This window comes from Cuculus canorus, chromosome 3 (assembly GCF_017976375.1).
Source record: "Cuculus canorus isolate bCucCan1 chromosome 3, bCucCan1.pri, whole genome shotgun sequence".
Classification (NCBI taxonomy): Eukaryota; Metazoa; Chordata; class Aves; order Cuculiformes; family Cuculidae; genus Cuculus; species Cuculus canorus.
The window spans coordinates 86420187-86441413 of record NC_071403.1 but is presented as its reverse complement, the minus strand read 5'-3'; the positions used below and the strand labels follow the sequence as shown (position 1 = coordinate 86441413).

Genomic DNA, 21227 nt, shown 5'->3' with positions numbered 1-21227 from the left:
TTATCGTAACACCAGGACCGCAAAACTTTGCTTTGGACAGTTTCAGCCCCTACCTCTGAGGCCAAACGGTATAACCACTGGCAAACTAAACACTGCCCACAGCATTTCATAAGATGATGATGACAGACCAGAAAGGAACCGTCAGTGGACCACTTAAAGCAATAAGAATGCATTTTATGCCAGACCATTTGAAAATCACTGCAGGACATTGCAGTAGAGACAAACTAAGATTTCTGTTTGCTTGTTCCTACTGGAGGTAGAGCAGTCTCACCAGAGTTTAAACAATATGGGGGAAAAAAAAAAAACAAAGAAAAAAAAGAGTTCCATATTCTTAATAATTTTATTTTGATTTCTTTCCTAGGCTCAGCAAAGCTTTGTAGTTTTCTAGCTCCACACACCATACGAGTACCCTAAATCAGCAAGATTTACTGCATTCGGAAGTCCTGGGTGGAGTGCCCCAGCAGAACTTGACCACTGCTACAGAAGGATTTAAAATAAAAGTGATGTCAGGAAATGGGTGGGGGCAGGGAAGGGGCGAACAGCAAATGACACAGCCCATGATCAGGAAACTCACTTGGCAAGATTTGTGGAAAACCGGAGGTATACAGGAGTAAAGCCCCATAAAGCAGTGCTCCGGCTGCTCCCACCGCTAATCTGTTCCCGTTATCAGAGCTCAAAGAAAAGAGGACAGTTGCCAGCTCTGGAGAATTGGGAGCGATGCCAGCTGACGACATGCTGCGATAGGCAGCCGCTCGGGTCTGGGTGAGGCCTGTTATCATGTGATGTGCGCTCAATAGCAAGGGAACAGGGGAGGGAAGCACCAACTACAGAAAGCACCCACTGCTTAATTATTGAATAAAGGTAAGAAGGATGCAGTGGGAAGAAAAGAAAGCATCCTCCAGCTTTAAGTCAGATAGAGCAGATTACTATTACGGACCTAGTTTTCCTGGAGATGGCAAAAGCCAGGAGGCTTCAAAGCAGCACGCAGATTAGGCAACGTCACCCTGAGCCATATGCAGCTGCAGTGCTACCTTGCTTTCAGGGGGAAATCAGTCAAGACAGAAGTGAAGTAGCAAAGCCTTTTAACACCTGCAGACAGGCCAGCAATCCCCAAAACCTCATCAGCAAGGGGATGACAGCAAAGTCACCTTGATGGGCCTAGTTAATAGGTTTAGGGTTCCCAGATAGCCAGCACTGCACCTCCTCAGCCCTCCTGTGTAATATGGGCTGAAGCAACCATGGAGCCTCAGGGAAGGAGAGGACTGGATGTGGCAGGATGCTCCTGCTTATACCTGCTGAAGCAACTTGCAGAGGAGTGTGGTTTTTTTGTTCCTACACTGAGGATTTACCTAGAGACAAGCAGCCTTCAATAAAGAAGCTCCCAAGATGAGAATATTATCATGGCAATTGCAGGATGGTAACGCAGTCACTGCTGTCCTCTCCCCGAGCTGGGACATTCACTGGGGTTCTGCTCTCCACCCCAGAATTGAGTGCTTTTCATTACTTCATTGCACCACCAAGAAGTTATTCACTGCAGAGGGCTGAGCCTCCTCACATTATTCCTCTAAGCCAAATAAATTTTGCGCTCGCTTCCTCCATTATAGTTGCACAAGAGAATCAGAAGATTTACTTTCTAGAGCTATTTTTTCTCATACACTCACATAGGTGCACATCTAAGGACTGAGGGCCCAATGAACACTTAAGTGTGGGTACTTGTTGAGAAGCCCTAGAAATTCCCCCTTCCAGAGCAGCCATTCAGCATGTTCACAGGACAACCCAGCCCTGCATGCTCATGACAGACACCGCTTATGGTTTGGCAGTCTGATGTCAGGCAGGCAGATGATCTAACACCACATATCTGGCTTTCCAAGAGACAAAAAATACTTGGACATACCTAGTAAAAATGCAGCTAATGCTGGGATTGTATTCTTTTTCAGACTGTTTAATTAGGCCATGAGTCACACATGATACAACAAATCACAATGCAGTTTGGAGAGAACCAGGCTTTGCTTGCAACTGCAAGATAGTGTGGTTTGGTCTCTTGGCTTAGAGGAATCTGGTTTTCCCCACTGATCAACAGAAATCAAAATTAGAGGAGCAAAATCAATCAATTGTGGCTGTCTGAGTGATACTTGGAAAGCTACTGCTGCCACTATAACCTAACACTCCCTGTGTACGGTGTCTCTGCCATGCCAAACCAGTACAGTCACCATCTGAAACTAGAAACACCAGTTTGGTTTAATTTTGTATGTCTAGTTATTGGTAATTGTCTCTCTCTTTAGATGTCTGTGCTTCTGCTGAATTATCCCAAGTCTCTGTCTCTAGGCAGTGGCAACTCTTATAGACACAATTATATCTCCAGTTACATGAAGGAAAATATCTTCTGCCTCTTTTTCACACCGAGTCTATCCTGGGCTCATTTAAATCACTGCTGAAATTTGCCCAGTTCACTCCAGGAAGTGCTAAGGTGATGGAAAATTTATGAAAAAGAAAACATGAAGTCAAACAGATCTTGACCAGTCAGTTTCTGGAACAGAAAGAGGAAAACAGAAGAGAAAGTGGTTTTCGTATCTATAACTCAACAAAACCAACGCTTTAAGAAGAGCATGTACTTCAAGTGCAAACATGTCCATAAAAATATTTCTGTACTCACGTACACCTAAACACAAAGGACCACATTATACCTTGAGTTATACCCCAAAACCAGCCCTACTAAATGCATCAGCACTCTCTGGTCATAACTAAGGAAAAAAAATGACCAGTTATACAAAATTAAATCAAGTGACAAAACACTGAAATCTGAACTCACTGTCAGAGAGTGGCAGCTCAAGGGACCAGACTGAAACTACACACCAAAGCCCAAGCTGAAATAACCAAGATCCAAAGACATTCTCTTCTCCTTGGAACACAGAGCTTCCCTTTGGTGAATTGATACGCAATTACTGTCCCTGCAAGATTTTTGGTATATCACCCACTCAACATTTTGCCAACAGTATAAAAATAATCAGCAACCACGGCAAGAAAAAAACTCAGAGCCTGAGCTCCTTGCATCCCTCCAGAATGAGGTCACTTCAATTTAAGGCTGAATGATCCTGTCACAGAAAACTAGGAGGGTATTCTGCCTGCCTTAATGCCCATCCTGAATAGGAAGAATGCTTTGAAAATCGTTTAATTAAGGTGTTTTGGCCTTTTTTTTTTAATCATGTAGTTTTTAAACAACCGTTAAATATACTGTACTGATAACAGACGAGAAAAAAATGTATGAATGTTTTGGCTTCAGCATTCATTAAGAACACAGAGAGCAATATGAGGCTTCCTGCTCATTGATACAATCAGTGTCAGACCTTACAATTTCATGCCTACAGCCATACCACCTTTAGCTTCGATCTACGCAGTTCCTGCAAGGCAAGCAGGGTCAGGTTGGGTCAATACGCAAAGGAGAGGCCCCCGGGGAAAGATCCAAGTGCTGCAGATACTAGAACTGGTAGGGATGTAGCTGCATTGCTCTTCTCTCTCATGGACTGCCTCCCCCCAGGGAAGCTGCTGTACAGTCACCCAGCTGCTATCTGCAGTGCAATAACTTACAGCCTAACAACTCTGTGTAGATACCGAAGGAGGCATAAGATGCCCTTATGCAACAGAGATAACTCCACTTTCAAAGCAGGCAGATGCTACCCGTACAGGAGGGGATAAGGCAAAGCACCTCATACACTGCCTTTCATACCCTAGGGGCTCACCAACTGCCCTCTAAGCTAACCTGGAGTAAGTAAAGTTGAACCAAAGAATGCACAGGTTTTCATACCTCAAGGGAAAAAAAAAACCTGAACCAACTGTGTGCGCCTTGCAGAGAAATGAAACTCTCAATCAACCAACTGTTAAACCTTCATGTCCTGAGCAGCTTCCATTTTAGGTTACCTTAAATTCTTCATAGTTTCTACAGGACACAGTGGAGTTCTACTTCTGGTCCCAGGGCCTCATGTGTTGTTGTGCTGTCAACGAGCTGCGGTGTTCCACTTCACGCCAGGCTGTGACAGAGGAGAGAGAAACAGTTCCAGTGTTCAAGTATGTGTCATTTCTGACATATGTTGCTCAGAAGAGCAACAAAGCTGGTGAGGGGGCTGGAGAACAAGTCTTATGAGGAGCGGCTGAGAGAGCTGGGGTTGTTTAGCCTTGAGAAGAGGAGGCTGAGGGGAGACCTTATTACTCTCTACAACTACCTGAAAGGAGGTTGTGGAGAGGAGGGAGCTGGCCTCTTCTCCCAAGTGACAGGGGACAGGACTAGAGGGAATGGCCTGAAGCTCCGTCAGGGGAGGTTCAGGTTGGATATCAGAAAAAAATTCTTCACAGTAAGAGTCATTGGGTACTGGAACAGGCTGCCTAGGGAGGTGGTCGAGTCGCCTTCCCTGGAGGTGTTTAAGGAACGGGTGGATGAAGTACTTAGGGACATGGTTTAGGGAGTGTTAGGAACGGTTGGACTCGATGATCCAATGGGTCCTTTCCAACCTTGTGTGATTCTGTGATTCTGTGATTCTGTGATTTGTACGGTGTATTAGGATCTTCTGTGATTAATTCTATATTAGACGTATGCACCATTGAGTTATAGTGTTACTAATGCAGCACGAGGAAAAAGGAGTCTGAGAAGCACAGAAACTCTTCTTCAGTATTTGATTGTGAACAAGCTCTAAAACTCTTTGGGAAAAGTTTACAGGAACCTTTAGGATTAGACAGTAACATGACTGAGTTTGTACGCCTAGAGTACAAGTGGTAATTCCTGCCATCCCTGTCAATGTGACTTGATTTGAGATGATATAAACTCTGAGGTGTGTGTTTTGCAAAGAACTTTGTAATGGTTGCAATGAAAGGAAGCTGTAAGAGCAGAAGAGGAAAATCCCAGAACTCTCAGATATTTACCCCTCAGAGTGAAAGTGATATCATAGTTATGCAGCTTTAATAATGGGACTTCCTCAAGGGCATCATATTAAAACATTTAGAGGAAGCATTTGAAGAGAAACTACATTATCAACTTGATTTCTAATCTTTTCACTTTCAGCTGCTAGAGGTGGAGCTATTCCTAAATGATGGAAAATGACTACACTTGGCATTCTGTGGAGGGCAGGGTTAGGGGGAAGACACACTCAGTTTAATAATTCCTACAGATAAAGTTCAGGTTTTCATTTTTATCAACTGACATTTTAAGTTTCTCAGTCTACAGGGTTGTTCTTAATATTGAGAACAGTACCGTTGATAGAGCGCTCTATGAAAACCAAAAGAATTAACAAAAGCCCCAGAACACATTTTCACTTTCCACCAATCTTGCAATAAGCAGTCCATCAGAAACTCAGCCTTCTAAAAACATCTATGATGGAGGGGACAGGAAGAGAAAGCAAAAGCAAACCACGAAAGTCCTTCTCTGTTGCAGCCGTCTGCAGACTCCAGGATCATCACCACACACGCTCGGTGTGTACTTAGAAGGAAGAAACAACCAGATTATTGTATAAGGCTGATGTGAGGGAGGTATAGAATAGTACCAGTTCAGGCTGCCTCTTGATATTATTAGATGAAAAATCTCTAATAAATCATTACAAGGGTCTTTAAAACTTCTCACATCAGGAAATTGCACAGAACCTCAGGAAGTCCCTACTGCCCCTTTCCCCCCCAAAATGGATCTGAAGCACAGCACAACATCACTGCCTTTTTTTTTCCTCCGCATATTGCAGGCACTGTACAACCTAAGAGCAAGCAGTAAGATCACTACCTGTGAGGAGCTCACAAGTCCGAGATCAATTTTACTTAGATGCGCATAAGGTTTTTTTTCCCATTGACTTCATGTGTAACATGAAATAGACCAAATATCCACAAGTTCCTTTAGGTTCTTTTTTTTCAATTTGATGAAAAAGTTGAAAGTAAACAACCAACCAGTCTTAGGAGGCAGCAGATAAACCTATTCCTTACTTTAAAAGAAGCCAAACAAGTCAAAATATTGTTGTCTCTTCAATCCAAAGGGAAACCAAGCCAACTCTGGAGCAAAAAAATACAAAATAAATACAGCGGGGTCTGCTTCCACCTTCAAAGTTTGCTCATTTTCTTGTGACATTACAGATGCTGTGCCTCTGTTAAAATATATACAGGTATCCTTTTCCTCCCAGTGGCTCTGGAAAATACTGCCACTGATAGAAACCTGACAGAGCAAAGAAAAAAAGAAAAACTAGTGACTTACAAAATATCATTGAAATGCATAAACAAGTTAAAGAACGGATTGTGAAAGAAAAGTGTTGCCTGTAATAGCTGCCATTTACAGTAATTTTCTAAGTTAAAGCTAATAGAAAATGTTTTCAGATCCACATGTTGATCTGTTTATCCCCCTTGGCTGTTTTGCTTAGAATAACATTCATTATTCAAAAAGGAAAAAAAAAGCCCTGCCGCTTGTGAGAGTTAGGGCCCAAGAAACTATCACGAGATAAGCAGAGCTCCGTCATTCGTGTCAAGCCTGTGCTGCTGCTATCGCAGGCACAGTTCTGCTGAAGTCTCTGGTTGACAAAACCACGCCGGGTGCTTGGCACAGGCCACTCGCAGCTGCTGGCTCATCCGTACAGCCCTGCCCAACACCAGTGCTGTGGGAGGAAGCAAACTCGGGCCAGCAGATATTACCAACACTTATGCCTGTCACCAGAGAGGACAAGAAAAATCTTGAATAGGCAGCAAATCATTTTCTTCACCAAGATTTAGGAGATGGGGCTTGGCAGGGGGGAGTGGGATGGCACCTCTCAGGACTGCCATTCATTCAAAGCTGTTTTTTGCTTGACCATTATCGCTACTAAAAAGAAAAATAAAATATCACTATCGTAATTAAAGTTCTTCAGCCATTGTAATTCAACACATTGTAGTAACAAGGAAATTGAGTTTTTAGTGATAGAAACAGGTATTTTAGCTGCAAGACCTTTTTCAGGTTTGTTTGAGGGGGAGTTTGTGTGGTTGGTTGGTTGGTTTTTTAACCATATTGTTTTGTTCAGGCTGAAAAAAATTCTCAAGGCATTTGCACAGGTAAAGCTGTGGGGCTGTGACAGGGAGCAGCAGAGCCCTGGAGCTGAACAGAGGGCTGTGTGCCTTACCTGACTGTCCAAATAGCATGTAAACCCCTATTTTGCTCTGTGTAGACCCACAGAAGTCTGATTCCTCCTTATCAGTTTACCTCTGCCTCTCTTCTGGTTTTCTTGATTTTTTTCCTCCCTGTTGGGCTTTTGCAGCATTGCCAACAGAAGACATCAGTAAGTTTTGTGTGCTTGATAATACCCTTAAAAAGGCCAAACAAGGAGAATTGTTCCAGCCTGAGAAAAAGGTTACAGGGAACTTTGGGAACCTCTGGGTGGGACTGGTCTCCTATTCAGCGAGATGTGAGCAAGGAAGGGGATGCGTAGGCATCACATGCATGCTCCATAAGACCCTGTGCCTGCTATGGGAACAATAATTAAAGAGAAAAACAAACAAACAAACAAAAGAAGGAGGCCAAGATGGCTTTCTCTAAGCTATGAAGCAGGATCACTGTGGCTCCCTTTCTTTTTCCCTTGCTGGTCTCCTTCGGCTGGAAACCCAGACTTTATGCCAATAAGCTGTGAGGAGCTGGCCCAGGTATGAAACCAAATCTGGTAATTACTCTTGGATTTTGAGTTTAGATGGAGCTGATGTGAATTGTAAGAGTAATTCTACTCCTTCATTTTGAAGGGCACTCCTTCATTTTGAAGGAGTGTCTGAAAACAAACTGCCCCAAATCTCCAACACCTATTGAGGACTGTCCTCCACCTCATTAAACTCACTGATGTGCATGCAGTAGCAGAGACACAACAGGTCAGGGAGCAGCTCGTGTTCTAAAGCAACAAAGCTCCAGTGGTAAATACTGGTAAGAATCCTCCCTCTCTCAGTCTTTCCTAAAGCTGTTTGTGCAGTCTGCTCCCATCTCATGTTGCGATTAAGTATGGGGAGAGCCCATCCTTAGGATGACTCTTTTCTATTCAGAAAAGTTGTAACCATTACAGAAGCACAGAAGGGGCAAAGGCAGGAGCCTGCAGTCTTGCCAAGTACTGAGAAGTGATTAAAGGAGAACTTCGGCGGCACTCGTTTTCTTTTGATTTTCAGCCCTTTATGCTACACAGAAATCTTGAAAATATCAACCTGCAAGGATAAAAAAATTGCTGAATCTTTGAGGAAGGATAATTTCTTTTAAGATACACGACAACATCATACTAAAACTACACCTTGATAACAGTCCAGCCTATCTGGGAGCCTTTTTAGGATGATCTCCATAGCTCGACATCATTGGATCCCTAGCCACATTAAAGCTAAGCTTAGTGCTTTGCTCAACACAAAGTGAACCATAACCTCAATGGCTATCCAGTAAACATGTTACATGAAGAAAAGAGCCAAGCAAGGCTGGCTATCCAAATGGCCATTCTGCAGGTTCCCAGCGCTTGGAAACATGCTGCAACATGTCTGTGACTTGTGGTTTAGGTCAAGGCTAGTGTGAGCAGCTCTGGCTAATGCTTACCAGTGGCAGCGAATGCAAATGTCACCCACTTGGATGTAGAGGCAAAGTGCACAAGCCTTTCTCACCAGCTCCTCTCCCGGCTTAGAGCAGTAGCAGGCTGGTTGGACAAGATGAGAGCCCGTAAAGGAAGGAAAAAATAAGGGAACATAAAAGAACTTTCCTACTGCATGTCTCCTCCCATTCATGGCATAACAGATCTGCAGCTGAGAGATTAACTGCCTGTGCTAGTTGCTAGCACAGTTTTTGGAAGGGGAAGTTCTGTTGGGGATTGTGACAAGCCCCATGCAATGTTGAAATGACCTATGATGAGATCCCTGCTCAGCTTAGTCCGCTGTAAGTGCTTCGCAGTCCTACAAGTCCCAACTTCACCCTTGCAATGCAGAAGCCGGGCAGGAGGCAGGGTATAGGGAAGGCACTGACAGTCCAGCAGCCTGCCACCAGGCCATGCAGAAGTGAAGAGAAAATAAATAGACTTATGTCAATCTGCTCCAAACTTTCCACGCAGGTGAGGATGCCCGGCCTGTGTCCTATCTGCCTAGGAAGGACAACCGAAGAGGCCTGGCTTTCTCCTGTGCGCTGGCAAGTTCACATTTGCATGGGGCCAAAGTTGGGATGCCGGATTTGCCTGCAGGCCCTGGAATGTAAGAAGTCTCCAGCTGGGGAAAGGTCCCCTCACCACACTGATGTGGCTCTGATGGCCCCATCATCCACCCAAGCCCATCTCCCACACTGCAGCAGAGCTCTGATTCAGCCAGTCCTTAGCTAAACCATGGCCAGCCTGGCTATCCAGCCTGAGATTTAGGAAAGTTCTGTGCCAGCTGATTCTTCTTGTATGAATTCCCTTCCTGAGCTACCAACCTGTGTGCTACTGCAAGCTTCAAGCACAAACTCTCTGACTGCTTGGCTGCTTTCTTCTAAAATAGTCCTGGGCTTTGCTCATAAATGAAGAATGGTCAGGCCCTGCCACATGCCAGTCCCGCTGGGGAGCAGGATGTCAAGCAGCCACATGAGTCTCCAGGGACAGTCAGGCTCGCAACAAGTCAGAGCTTTCCTGGTTTTGAAAGAACTGCTGTTAGCTCTTTCCTTCCCCTTTGCAACACCACCAATGCCAGCAGTATCATTCTCTAAACAAGATGCACAGATCTACCTCACACTTGTTTTGGATCTCTATGAATTCATTGAGAAGTATGGGCTCAGACAGATCCTTGCTTTCTTGCCCTACTTTTTCACAGAAATGGTGAATCTTTGAGACACGTGCACCTCCATCAGATTTGGTTAAAAGGCTCAAAAGCTACTAACAGGATAGATACCAGCCTAAGAAAAGTCCAGATTTTCTCTCCCTCTGACATTCTTTTCCCTCCCTACTAAAGCAGATTTTATGATTAATCTAGTCTGAATATACCCTAAAAGCAGATGTAAAATTTGTACACTAGAAAATGTTAATATTGGCAGTTGTTCACATTCCCTTCCAGGATTTCACAAAACTCTAAACCCCTTGTGACGGGACCTAGATGGAATATGAACTTTTTGCTATCTTTGCAGCAGTACAAGAAACAAAGCAGAAATCAACATACTATTTTTCATGTTCTTGAAATATTTGTCTGGAAGTTTCATTGATTCAAGAATAGCCCATCAAATAGTTATTTTGGTACACTTATCAACTTTTTTCTATTTTAATATTCTGATTTTCTCTCAAACACCACAATGATTTCATGGGGTTTTTTTTGTCCTGTTACCAGAGCAAACCATTCATTTTTAACTATTGGTTTTGGCATAAAAGAACTGTAAGTTCATAATAGAAATGTGTTTTCAGTGGTAGTACTGAACAATAGAAAAGTCTCTTTCAACTGTCGGGTTATGAGGAGAACCATCTGTTATTAAATTTAAGTCACAGTGGCTCCGTTTCAGAAAGGCAACACAGGCTTCGCTAACTTTGCAGTCAAGGTGCTTGTGGCATTGCAGGAAAACAGCTACTTTCCCAAAGGCCTTCTCTGCAACTCACACCACAAACTGGTACCTTTATTCTAGCCTAACCCGATAACGGTGAATAACCAAGCATATTTCAAGTAAATGTCTTCTGGATGCTCTGGTTGCAATTTGGGTTCTCAACAACTTATATGCTTATATACCAGTAACAGAAATCAAATATACAGAAAAGAGTAAAAATCTTGGCATCGCCAGGCTCAGTCCTCTGAACTATATCTACAGCTGAATAAAGCAAGCATCAGGAATTAAAATCATAATGAAAGTGCTTAATTCAACACAATAGAAAAGTCAAATTTCATCATCTGCTTGATTGACTGTTACATGGTACTTTAATTGTTCTCCGGCTTCCAATGCAGAACGAATGTGAATTCTACAGAGCAGCCAGGATTTCAGAACCTGGAATAACACTGAAGGGAATGGCTGCAGCCACCGAGGTGGGAATCAAAACACTCTTCAGTGCAAGACTTAAAAAAATCACCTCTCCGCCCCGTATGAAGTTATCATGAGTTGCTCTATTATTTCTGTCATTAACCAACCATTCTTCCCCCCCACCTTTGCAGCAGTTCTCTCAAGTGCGGCCAGAGATTATCAAATGCAGCGATAGCCTTTCAACAGCCTGGCCAGTTGAAAAATCTCTCAAGTTATACTGCTATCACCGCTGCGAGAGCTGACGTCAGGCTGTTGTTTGCTGGAGATGGGATGGTGCCAATTTCCACTGAGCTGAAGACGGCAGTGTCCGGCCTCTTTTGGCTGAACACGAGCAAGAACAAACTCCTTGTGTGAGTTTGCATGCAGGCAGGAGAGAAAGAGCATGCATCTGTGTCTGTTTGTGGCATACACAAATGCAAGGGAAAAGTGACTTGCTTTTATTTTCCACTGCAATATCGGAAATAAAAACAACAAAAAATGCGACGCTCCCATCTTCTCTGAGAAACTGAAAAGGAGAAAAAGGGAAACACTGATGGTTTTCTTGCAAGAACTAGAACAGTATGGATGGAATTAATAATAAAAATATAATGGAGTAAAAGAAAGCTTGGGATACCCCTAAAATCTCCAGAAAGCCGTCTACACAATTAAATAATTAAAAAAACTGTCTGTCCATCAATACAAGGACCAAGGTAAAAATTTCTATACTTAAGAGCATATAATAAACAGCTGATTTTTACTAAAACTAAGTTTCAGACTACACTGCATTGCCTTTGTCTTTTAAAACCAGAAAAGCCCCAGGTTTGCATTAAATGAAATTACTTGATTAAAAGTTGCTACATGAAAAATATGCTAAAACATATTAACAGTTTAGAGGGGGGAAAAAACCTGCGACTTTCAACCAAGTATGCTGTTTTGGTAACATTTGTTCACTTACATTATTCCCTGCAAAGGGGCAGAATTTGTGAGTGAATGTGTGCAGATGGGAAGACACAGAAGACACATGACAGCATCAAGTCGTTTTTTCAAGCACAACTCTTAAACATTACAAATGTATTTATCTCAATGTCTGTAAGGATCCATTTGAAGTTTAAAGTGTTACACTATCATTTCCACCTGGAAACACATTCCACAATAGGTGAATTTGAGAAACGCCATTAATTTCCAGTATTCACATCCAAGCATGGACTATCACTGTCATCTGAATGAAAGACGTAACTGTACTGAAGATTTTTGGTTCCACGTACCGGCTTCTTCTCCTCAGCACCTAAATACACGCTGTTCTACCTTCTTATTTCCCACAAATGCATTACTAGGGGTTCTTCATATGTACACCAACTCGCTCTCCTGGTGACTTTAACTCCGTCTTATCCCATTTTCTCATGGAATTTCTCTTTCAAGATTCTCAAAAGTTTCTCAAAAGTTTCTCAAAAGATTCAACTATCTGAAGAGGTTTTACAAACCATTAATACTGCTCTGTAAGCTGACCACAAACTACATAAATTGTTTTTCTCCTCATTTAGGGAACTACTGAGTTTGAGATCCCCCCTCCCCTCAATACCAGTGGTGCAGCGCACACAGAAAATATGCAAAACTGGGGAAAATTAAGTTGAACTACTGGAAACAGCAAACTTAACTCCTTAGATTTAACGTTGCACATGTATGTTTATCAAATCACCTATGAAAAAAACCTGTGAATAAGCACATCTATCCCAACCTCCAAGACAGCCAAAATGTGAGATCAGGCAAAATATTTAACCTTTAACACAAAACATGAGGAAGCCACATTAGCTACAGCATGCAAATTAGTCACGACCTTACAGGCTGCCTTCACAAGAACACTGTCCAATGCTGCTGGAAGTGGTATTAAATTGATACACTAGACAATAAAATACACACTGCCCTTCTAGTCTGTGACAAATTTTGAAGACTGGTGAATATTTTTATTATGAAAGTTTAGGAACTTTTACTCTGAAATGATAGATGGCATCTCCTGATGTTACCATTTCCTTCTCTCAGTCAATTATTTCCCCTCCATACAAGCTAAAAGATACTAGACAGGATATCACCACCTAAAACAAAACTGAGAACTGGCATTTTGAAGTCTAGACGTGATTTCCTCTTTTGGAAGTCTTCTCACCTCTGTACCTTCCTTATGCAACCACACTGGGGTAAGAGTTCTCAAGGTGGCCTCATTTAGACCTTCTGTATACAGACAACAGTTCAAAATAGCAATCATTTCTTTAAACCAGAACCATCCGCTAATAAGTTGGTCTATAACTACATTGAATAAGAAACACTTATTTTTAATACTTTCGCCTTTTACCCCACGTCTCAAGGACAAGGAGGGCTCAGCATGGATCATATACACTGCTGGGATGCAAGGACCTGTATCAATATCTCACATAACTTCCATAAACCCACTCTTCCTTGAAATACCTCTCGTATTCTTTAAAAACATAACTTAGCACATACACTTGTAAATCTGCATTTGCAGAGTGTTTCCAATCAGGCTCACGAGACTTTCAGCTCACTGAACTTTATATAGATGTGCCGACACAGGCTTTGCCACACAGGCTGATGATCTGCTCAGCAGGTGAATCTGAGAGTGTTTATCTTTTTGCTTTTAACAGGCTGACACCAATCCTTGCTGCATTCACATGTTTGAAATTTCACTGTACCTAGCGCCAGCACCCATGTGGAAATTCACATTCTGTGAGGTTGCTTGCCAGTGCATTGTAGAGCCTAAAAGGGTTGCTTTAAACAAAGTGACCTCCAAGGAACACTGTTTCTGTGGTGATCTTGGTATTATGTTCTCCAGCTATGTCTTTTCCAGCTCCTGTGCTTGTTCTGTGCTTTGCAGTTTGTTCTGATGACAGGCTTTCAGAATGTATGATTGCATATATTATCTATATAAATTTTATCTGTGCATGGTAATATTCCTTGGATCGGCCACCTTCCCTTTACACTTCCTTTTGCACTCTCTGTATGTATTGCAAATAAGTTTAACCTCTGCCTGCATTCAAGTCTAAACTGTTTGACCTTTGTTTAGCTGTGCTCTTCAACTCTTTTACTGCGTTTTCATTAGGGAATCATTTTAACTTGCCTTCCACATGCACACTGCTCTTTGGAAAAAACTCCACTCTATTTCTCACTGTTGCTGGTTTCAGTTTTATCTGTCTGTTACAGATGCTAGGAAGTTTTTTCAGTCTGGACAACTATTTCAAGGGTGTGCACAGTGCTGCTTTGAAAAAGGGAGCTGAGGAGTTGCTATTACACCTCCATGATTTAGGAGGCATCCTAGCTGCTAGTGTAGTGAGCAGTTGTGGTGACTGTAGCTCCCTTTCCCTCTGCAAGGGAATCTGTCCCATGTTATGTTTAGCAAAATGTGGATTCAGGAGGACTGAAATAAAGCCCTTAAGACTTCTGCTTCTTTAAAACTAGAAAACTGTTTTCCATCATTTACTCTTTATGCTACAGGAGTTTAAACAATCCAAAATACTTGGCTTTAGGATTACCCAAAATGTTAATTTTTCATGTTGGCAAAAGAAATTTTTCATCTTTCTGTTCAAACCAGCCCACATTTTTTGTTTAGTCACAAAATCAAAAGCAACACAGTTAATCACTGCTCTAATCACTTATATCACTACTCCCCAATTTGCTAACTATTAAAAAATAAAAATCCCATGGCTGACTTTTACGTTACCATGCAATGCTAGAGCAAATGGTCTCAGTTCCTTCTAAAGTAGGAGGAATACCCCTTTCCCAGGTGGCATTCCTCACACAAGTAAACACTACATTCAAATGACCTTCTGGGAGTTTGCAATCCTCTTCATTTCTCCCACTGGAGCCTACATTAAATTTCGATCATCCCATATGCCAGATTCAGAAGCAACACAGAGAATTTCAGCCCTTCTGATTCCCTAATACATCATCACTCAGGCCAGGAAGATGTGCGATGCTGTGGCCAGCACCTCCTCTGCCAGACACTCTTCTGCACACCAACCAACTCTAGTGGCTTTGTTTACTCTATTTTTTTCCTAGTCTAAGACACAGCTTACCCCCCCCCAGTCATTAACCATAAGTCCCTCAGATGCACGTTTCCTGCCTCTTGCCACCTGACATGCTATCCTCTCCTCTTCGTGCACACACAAGACTAAAAGACAAGCCAGCAGCAAACAAAAAAACCCACCCCATCGTGGGAGATGTGAACATTATGGTAGATCACAGGCAATTACTGCAAGAGTTTGGATCACACGCCCAAGCCAATTCAGTTACAGGTTTTCAGAGTATCCATTTTTCTTTTTACAGTGAAAACAACCTGTATTTCTCTTTTTCTCCTTTTTCTTTTGGACAAAGGTTGGCAACCTTCAGCACAAGAAGAGAAATACAGCTCCTATCTCCAAAGTCTCAAGAGATGTGGATCACTGTTGTGGTCTACTCTGTCAGAGGACCTTCTTGCTACCAAAGATACTATTTCCCTACTTGGTCTTCTTCAAGATTCGAAGTTTTTAATATTCACAGATTTCATTTTATTTTGTCTGGCAGAACATACTTGAGAATGGCTTCAGCAATATCAAGGAAACAAAAGAAGCACTTTTGGTAGCTAAGCATACCAGCTGTATCCACTGATACACAGGCAGCTTACAAAAGCACGGAGCCCCCAGTGATGGGTGAGAATACAGTATATCAAAGTCTACAGTAGTGCCCCATGCAGAGCTATATAAACACGAATAGCAAAGGGAGTCTGAGGAGAGGGCAAGCCTCAGATCTCAGCTACAGACTTCCGAACTCAAACAGGTGATCACATGGAAGAATAGGGTCTACTTTGACACCAAAGAAATCTCTCTCAAGAGACCTCAGGTAGCAGGGAAAGACTACTGGCTACATTCTCCAGCCTGCACACAGCCTCGGCATCATTCCAGGTCAAGAAAGCTAATTTTTTTTTTGTCACAGCTAAAATGAAAGCCAGAAAATTACTCTCATTGCCAACTTCTCCTTCCACAGGCATCAAAACACCAAAGGGATTTTGTGGACTTGTTGACTGTTTAGCCAGACGCTCTTCAGGACTTCCTGGAACAGGGAGGACACAGAGGGGCTTTACACCTCCAGTGGTTCTTGTTTAAGTCAGAAACATACGTCATGAGCACACTGTGGTGGAGTTACACAATCAAATAAAATGCTGTACTGAGTACCCAGTCTCCTTCTCTGTGCCATGCCCCCTCTCACACGCAGTGGCAAAACCCACTCCAACCAGTCCCAGAGATCCCTCAGGAATCCAAGTGCTCGTTTCTCTGCCAAAAAGGAAAGGCTTTTCTTCATGCTACTCTCTAGTATCTTCAGAGACAAGAGGCTCAAGGTCATCACAGGCCTGAAGGTCTCCAGTCAGAACAGTGCAACTGCCTTGTCATGGGCCAGCCTGCTTTGTGCGCTGTAGCCAGCGTAGAAGGAGGCACAGTCAGAGCACGGCTGTCGGAAGCAGAGCATTCAGCACAGACGTGACACTGGCCCCATGCACAGCTTCTGCTGCCTGTGCTTGTAAAGATGCCAGGGCTGGATACAGTTAAATACCCCAGGGTGAGGGGAAAGCCCCAGCGATTTTCAAGCCACAGCTGCCACACCGTTTGTACAGTGGAGAAAAGCCTTAGTAGGTAGAGAGGCACAGAAGGAGCTGGCAAAGGTTTGCAAGTTTTCCTTTGCTGTCCCTCTTCTAGGCAGTGGCAGATGATTTTGCTGTGGAGTCTCAGGTGTCCTGAACAATAGCTGTGGAGCCAGTCCTCGTTTTGGTAGTAGAAAAGAAACTGGCTTTCTGGGGAGAGACAGAGACAAGTCAAGCTAGTTCCAGACTGTCATTTTTCCTGCTGGCTCATTCTGCTCAAATCACAAGCTGGAAAAACTGGAAAGGTAAGCAGGCTAAATTAATGGGAACATCAAGTAAACTGGCTTGTTCATGTATCAGTTTAACTGCAAGCACAATTCCAGCTTCGGGCCCTAGCTTTGTAGACATTTCCTTAGCTTACCTTCCACCTGAGAAATCCATGTGCAGGCCTGAATTGTTCCTGGTCTGTGCTCAAAACACACCAGTCTCTTGAAGCTTCATGCTTGCAATGGCACCCATGGCCACAACTCTTATTATGAGATGGCAACATTCATATCCTACCAGCTCATTCTTCCAACTCCATGTAATTATGAAGAAAAAAAAATCAGAAACAATGCAGGGCATGAACCTGTCTTTTTCCTCACATCACTCCTCATGAATTATTGTTGCCACATTTTACCCATTGCATTTTCCCACCAAATTAGGCACTTTTTTTTTTTTTATGGGAGGAGAAAAAGCAGTTTTTAGGAGTCCTACAACTGGTAGGAAACAATCAATTTAAGCCTAATGATTAAAAAATCCCCAGGTATACATTTGTAGCTAATTTCTACCATAGAACTAATTTCACCAGATGCTCAATTGCATTTCATACTTAAGAGCAAACAAGGGCTCCTGCAGATTAGACCTTTCCAGCAGAGCAGTTGCAGATGGGCAGATCGCAGTGTCCTGCTAACTATCACTGGGACCACAGCAGTACAATGATTCTACTTACTAAAAGCAATAATTTAAAGTAAGCACCACAAAGGGAAGAAAAGTGGCATGGACCTTGCACATTATTCCTCTTAAAATTCTTTTAAGAATTGGATCCATATTCTGCACACAGGGAAATTTCAGTGTAGTGGCTTTGTTACAAAACTCAGTGAAAGAGTGAGTGCGCAAAACCTCTGTACATCAGGGCTGGTCATCCCCGCCTCCAAGCTATATGATCAGCAATCCCAGAAATCAGCTGCTTCTGTGTGCGCATTGAAAGATCTGAACGAGAACATAAATGAGTCAAACCACCTAGCACAGTTTAAAACTACAGAGTGACATAACTGCAAGTCATTGCCATTAAAAGTTAAAAAAAAAAGCCCACACCTGCCAAATACAGCTCCACTGTCCACTGCTGAGTTTAAATGACAACTGCTGCATCTTGGAAAGCTGTTCAGCAATAAGGTACTACATTTCCCCTCCAGGACCAGAAATCAGGTACTGCCACTTATCTACATAAAAGGCACACAAAGGAAAATATCCCACAGCCATGTGGCTCACACAGCAATCAAAACCCTGGACACCCTCTGCGCACAGAAATTTGCTCGTTTTACAATATATTCCAGTTGGTCAGCATGCTAAAAATCTCCACTCAAGATTTCTGGCTTTTCCAATTAAGCTTATACACAAAAAGCCTTTTTTCCTTTAATGACATTGCCATTTATTACAAAGCTATGATGAGTTCTTGTCTCATTGTGGTGCCCCATGATAACTCATGATTCACTGAACTTCACTTTTTGATGTATGAGGAACAGCAACATACACTTAAATAGCTCTATTTAAACTGGCCCTATAGTTGAAACAAATCATTCCAAGAACAGCACTGCATTACAGTTAGAACTGCTCAAAAGCTTAGGATATGATATTCTTCAGTATTCACAGAGCTTAATATCTTCAAACAGAAATTACTCATACTGATGTATCTCTCATTATTAATAAGTCAAAGTTCTTCCAAATGAGAAGAGGATGATTGATAGTCAGATATTACTGGGGCCAACATAGTGAGAGATCACACTTTTTATGGCCACAAGCAAGCCTTGGAGGGCTGTTCCTCCACGGCTGAACACAATGGGAATGCTGCAAAGCACCCTCAGCTCCCCTTGTCCATGAGCCCAAGCATCTACCTCATTCAGCAGTGGATCTATCTGGTGCTGATGGTAAAAGAGGGTTGACTAGTCCTTCTAGACTATGCAAGCAATGCAAGCTTTCAGACTTGCATAAGGGGTAAAAACAAAAGAACCCACAGAAACAACAACAAAAAAACTCCACAGCCAGAAAACAACACACACTCCAGCATAGCTCCAGGCCTATTTCCCCACCCCTCCAGTTACCCTCCAGAAGGTAAATGCTGTGAGATGTCAGGACCTTTCCAGGAATAAGCAGCACTGATTAGACCAGGTTCTTTGCTCTGCCTAGCACCGACTGGCTTAAGAATTCAAAACGGACCTCCGTTAGAGGTGGGAAGTTCAGTTCCATGTATCTAGAAACACTTTGAAAAGTGAAAATATAGTCACTGGCCTGACCTGTGCACCACTAGCTTCCTACATTTGATGTTTATGGCACATTGCTATCACAAGAGTGAAGGAGCCAGATTCACATGCCCTAAATTGCACCTAAGTCCCTGTATCTTTTATTTCCTTCCAGTTGACTCCTGACCTTCAAGCACAGAGCTTTAGGTGGTATTTAGCCCATAAGAACCTGGTCTTCAGCCTCTCAGGAAGTGGCAATACCCACAGCTGACTCAGGCTGGAAGATACTGAATATGTCACCAGAGAAAATACACCTGCTGAGTGTACACGTACAAAAACACACAGCAATGTGATTCTTCTGCCTCAGGGGTCCTAAGACTTTGAATTCTGATCTGTCACACAAAGAAAAGCAGAGCTGAATTGACATACAGGGAGCATGTTCCACCTGGACACTGCAAGTGAAGTTTGTGATGTTAACAGTCTCCACCCACTCACCATGTTCTGCAGGATCCAGAAGCCAGTTTTCAAAGCAAGACACTGTATGTATCACCCCTCATCCCCATTACCACCCTAATGCTTACCAAAGCCAAGCTACTGAAACGTTTCCAAGAGCAGGGAGAGCATTATTTCCTTTCCATAGCTGTTACATATTAAAAAAAGGTCCTAAGCCCATGAAATATCAGGCACCAGTAATAAAGATGGCAAATTTAATGTATCTTTTCACACACAAGAACACACCCTGAATTAAGCCAGAAATGTTAATTGTGTTTATTATGCTATAGTATAAACAGCAATCATGAAGCTAAAGAAAGTAACAAAGCATCCTTGCCTGAAGGGTCTTCTCCAGGCTATTATGTGTCAGAGGAAAGATAAAAGCAGAAGCTCTGAGAGACACAGTAAAAGAAAAGCTCTCCCCAGACACCGAAGTCCAACGCTGAGCCCTAATCTGCAGGAGTATTTCACTCCCCAGGGCAGAGCGGCTTTCCATGACACCGTTTCACATCCTAGCTTCAGAGCGTCTTCGCAAAAGCACTTTGGGAGGGAACAGACAGCAACAGTCTCTCTCAAGAGCAGGCAGCTTCAGCAGCACAGGAGGGTTTTCACAGTCCCTGCCTGCCGTCACAATGGCTCCAAAGGAAAGGGGCACAACTGTTTTCACATTAGAGCAGGAACTCAGCTGCAGAAAGCCTACAGACCCCACTGGCCATCTCCCTGAAACCACACCCATACGAGTTAACATGCCAATACTTCACCCCCCAAGTTCAGCGTATCACTGTCTAGAGTCAGCTAATGAGAGATGTTAAGACCAGAGCTGCATCTTAAACCCACCCATCATGAAGAGGCAGAAAGGAGGTTCCTCCTTTCACACACTACAACAGGAGTCTTTCCTTCAAAAAGCCAAAGTTGCTCGCTTCATATACAGGGCACTAGCAGCCGTGGCCCCAAATCTGTATCTGCCATCCAACACAGCAGGACTTAGGTCCTTCAGGTGAAGCAGACTAATGATTTCCATCCTGCCATTCCCACCCCACTCCAAGTTGGCTGAGGTCTTGCAGGAGCAGTGCCCTAAACCACCAGAGTCACAGCTCCTGCAGCAGGAACATGCCTGCCTTACAGAACAGACAGTGGTTAAAATACAGAGCAGCAATGGGGAGCAGAGAGGCTTTTCCTGTTCTCACAGGAACACTCCCCAGGGAGAAAGAGCCACTGGTCCCAGCTCTGAGAGCAAATGGTTCAAACATCAGCTCATTAAATGCACCAGAGGTCCTGGGCCCTGCAGTGTGTCCTGGACTCTACCTCAACTCCAACTGTCCTTCAAAAGAAGGAAGCAGCAAAGACATGTCCAATTCCACAGGCATACTCACTCATTTGGTGAGTTTCAAGAATGCCTCAAGAAGCTTCAGCAGAAGAACACCCAGCTTCTACATTTAAGTTTGAACTGCACATTCAGCTGGTCATTGCTGCAAGATGAGGACACTTCCAGTTATACTTAGCAACAGAGAAAGATAACAATAGATGTGTTAAACCACAGTACTGAGATTAAGGAGCACTTTTTTCTACTGCCTGTTCCAACACAATGCTAAATGCCACTCTACAAAAAGATGGGCAGTAAAATTCTTCCTTGACATCGCAGGAACACTTGAGACTAAGTTAATTGAGTCAGGGCCTTGGTCTTATT

General features: G+C 43.0%; 1 protein-coding gene across 3 annotated transcripts in view; it reads right to left on the bottom strand.

The window, feature by feature from the left end:
• SERTAD2 (SERTA domain containing 2) overlaps nucleotides 1–21227 on the bottom strand; it is an 82452-nt gene that overhangs the window by 51174 nt on the left and 10051 nt on the right. For 2 of the 3 annotated variants that reach the window (XM_054063107.1, XM_054063108.1), the window contains exon 2: nucleotides 3916–4025. The exons of the other annotated variant lie outside the window; for it this stretch is intronic. In XM_054063107.1, coding sequence (XP_053919082.1) covers nucleotides 3916–3929 — 14 coding nt within the window. In that variant the 5' untranslated portion in view covers nucleotides 3930–4025. The remainder of the gene's footprint in view (nucleotides 1–3915; nucleotides 4026–21227) is intronic. 3 annotated transcript variants of the gene reach the window in all.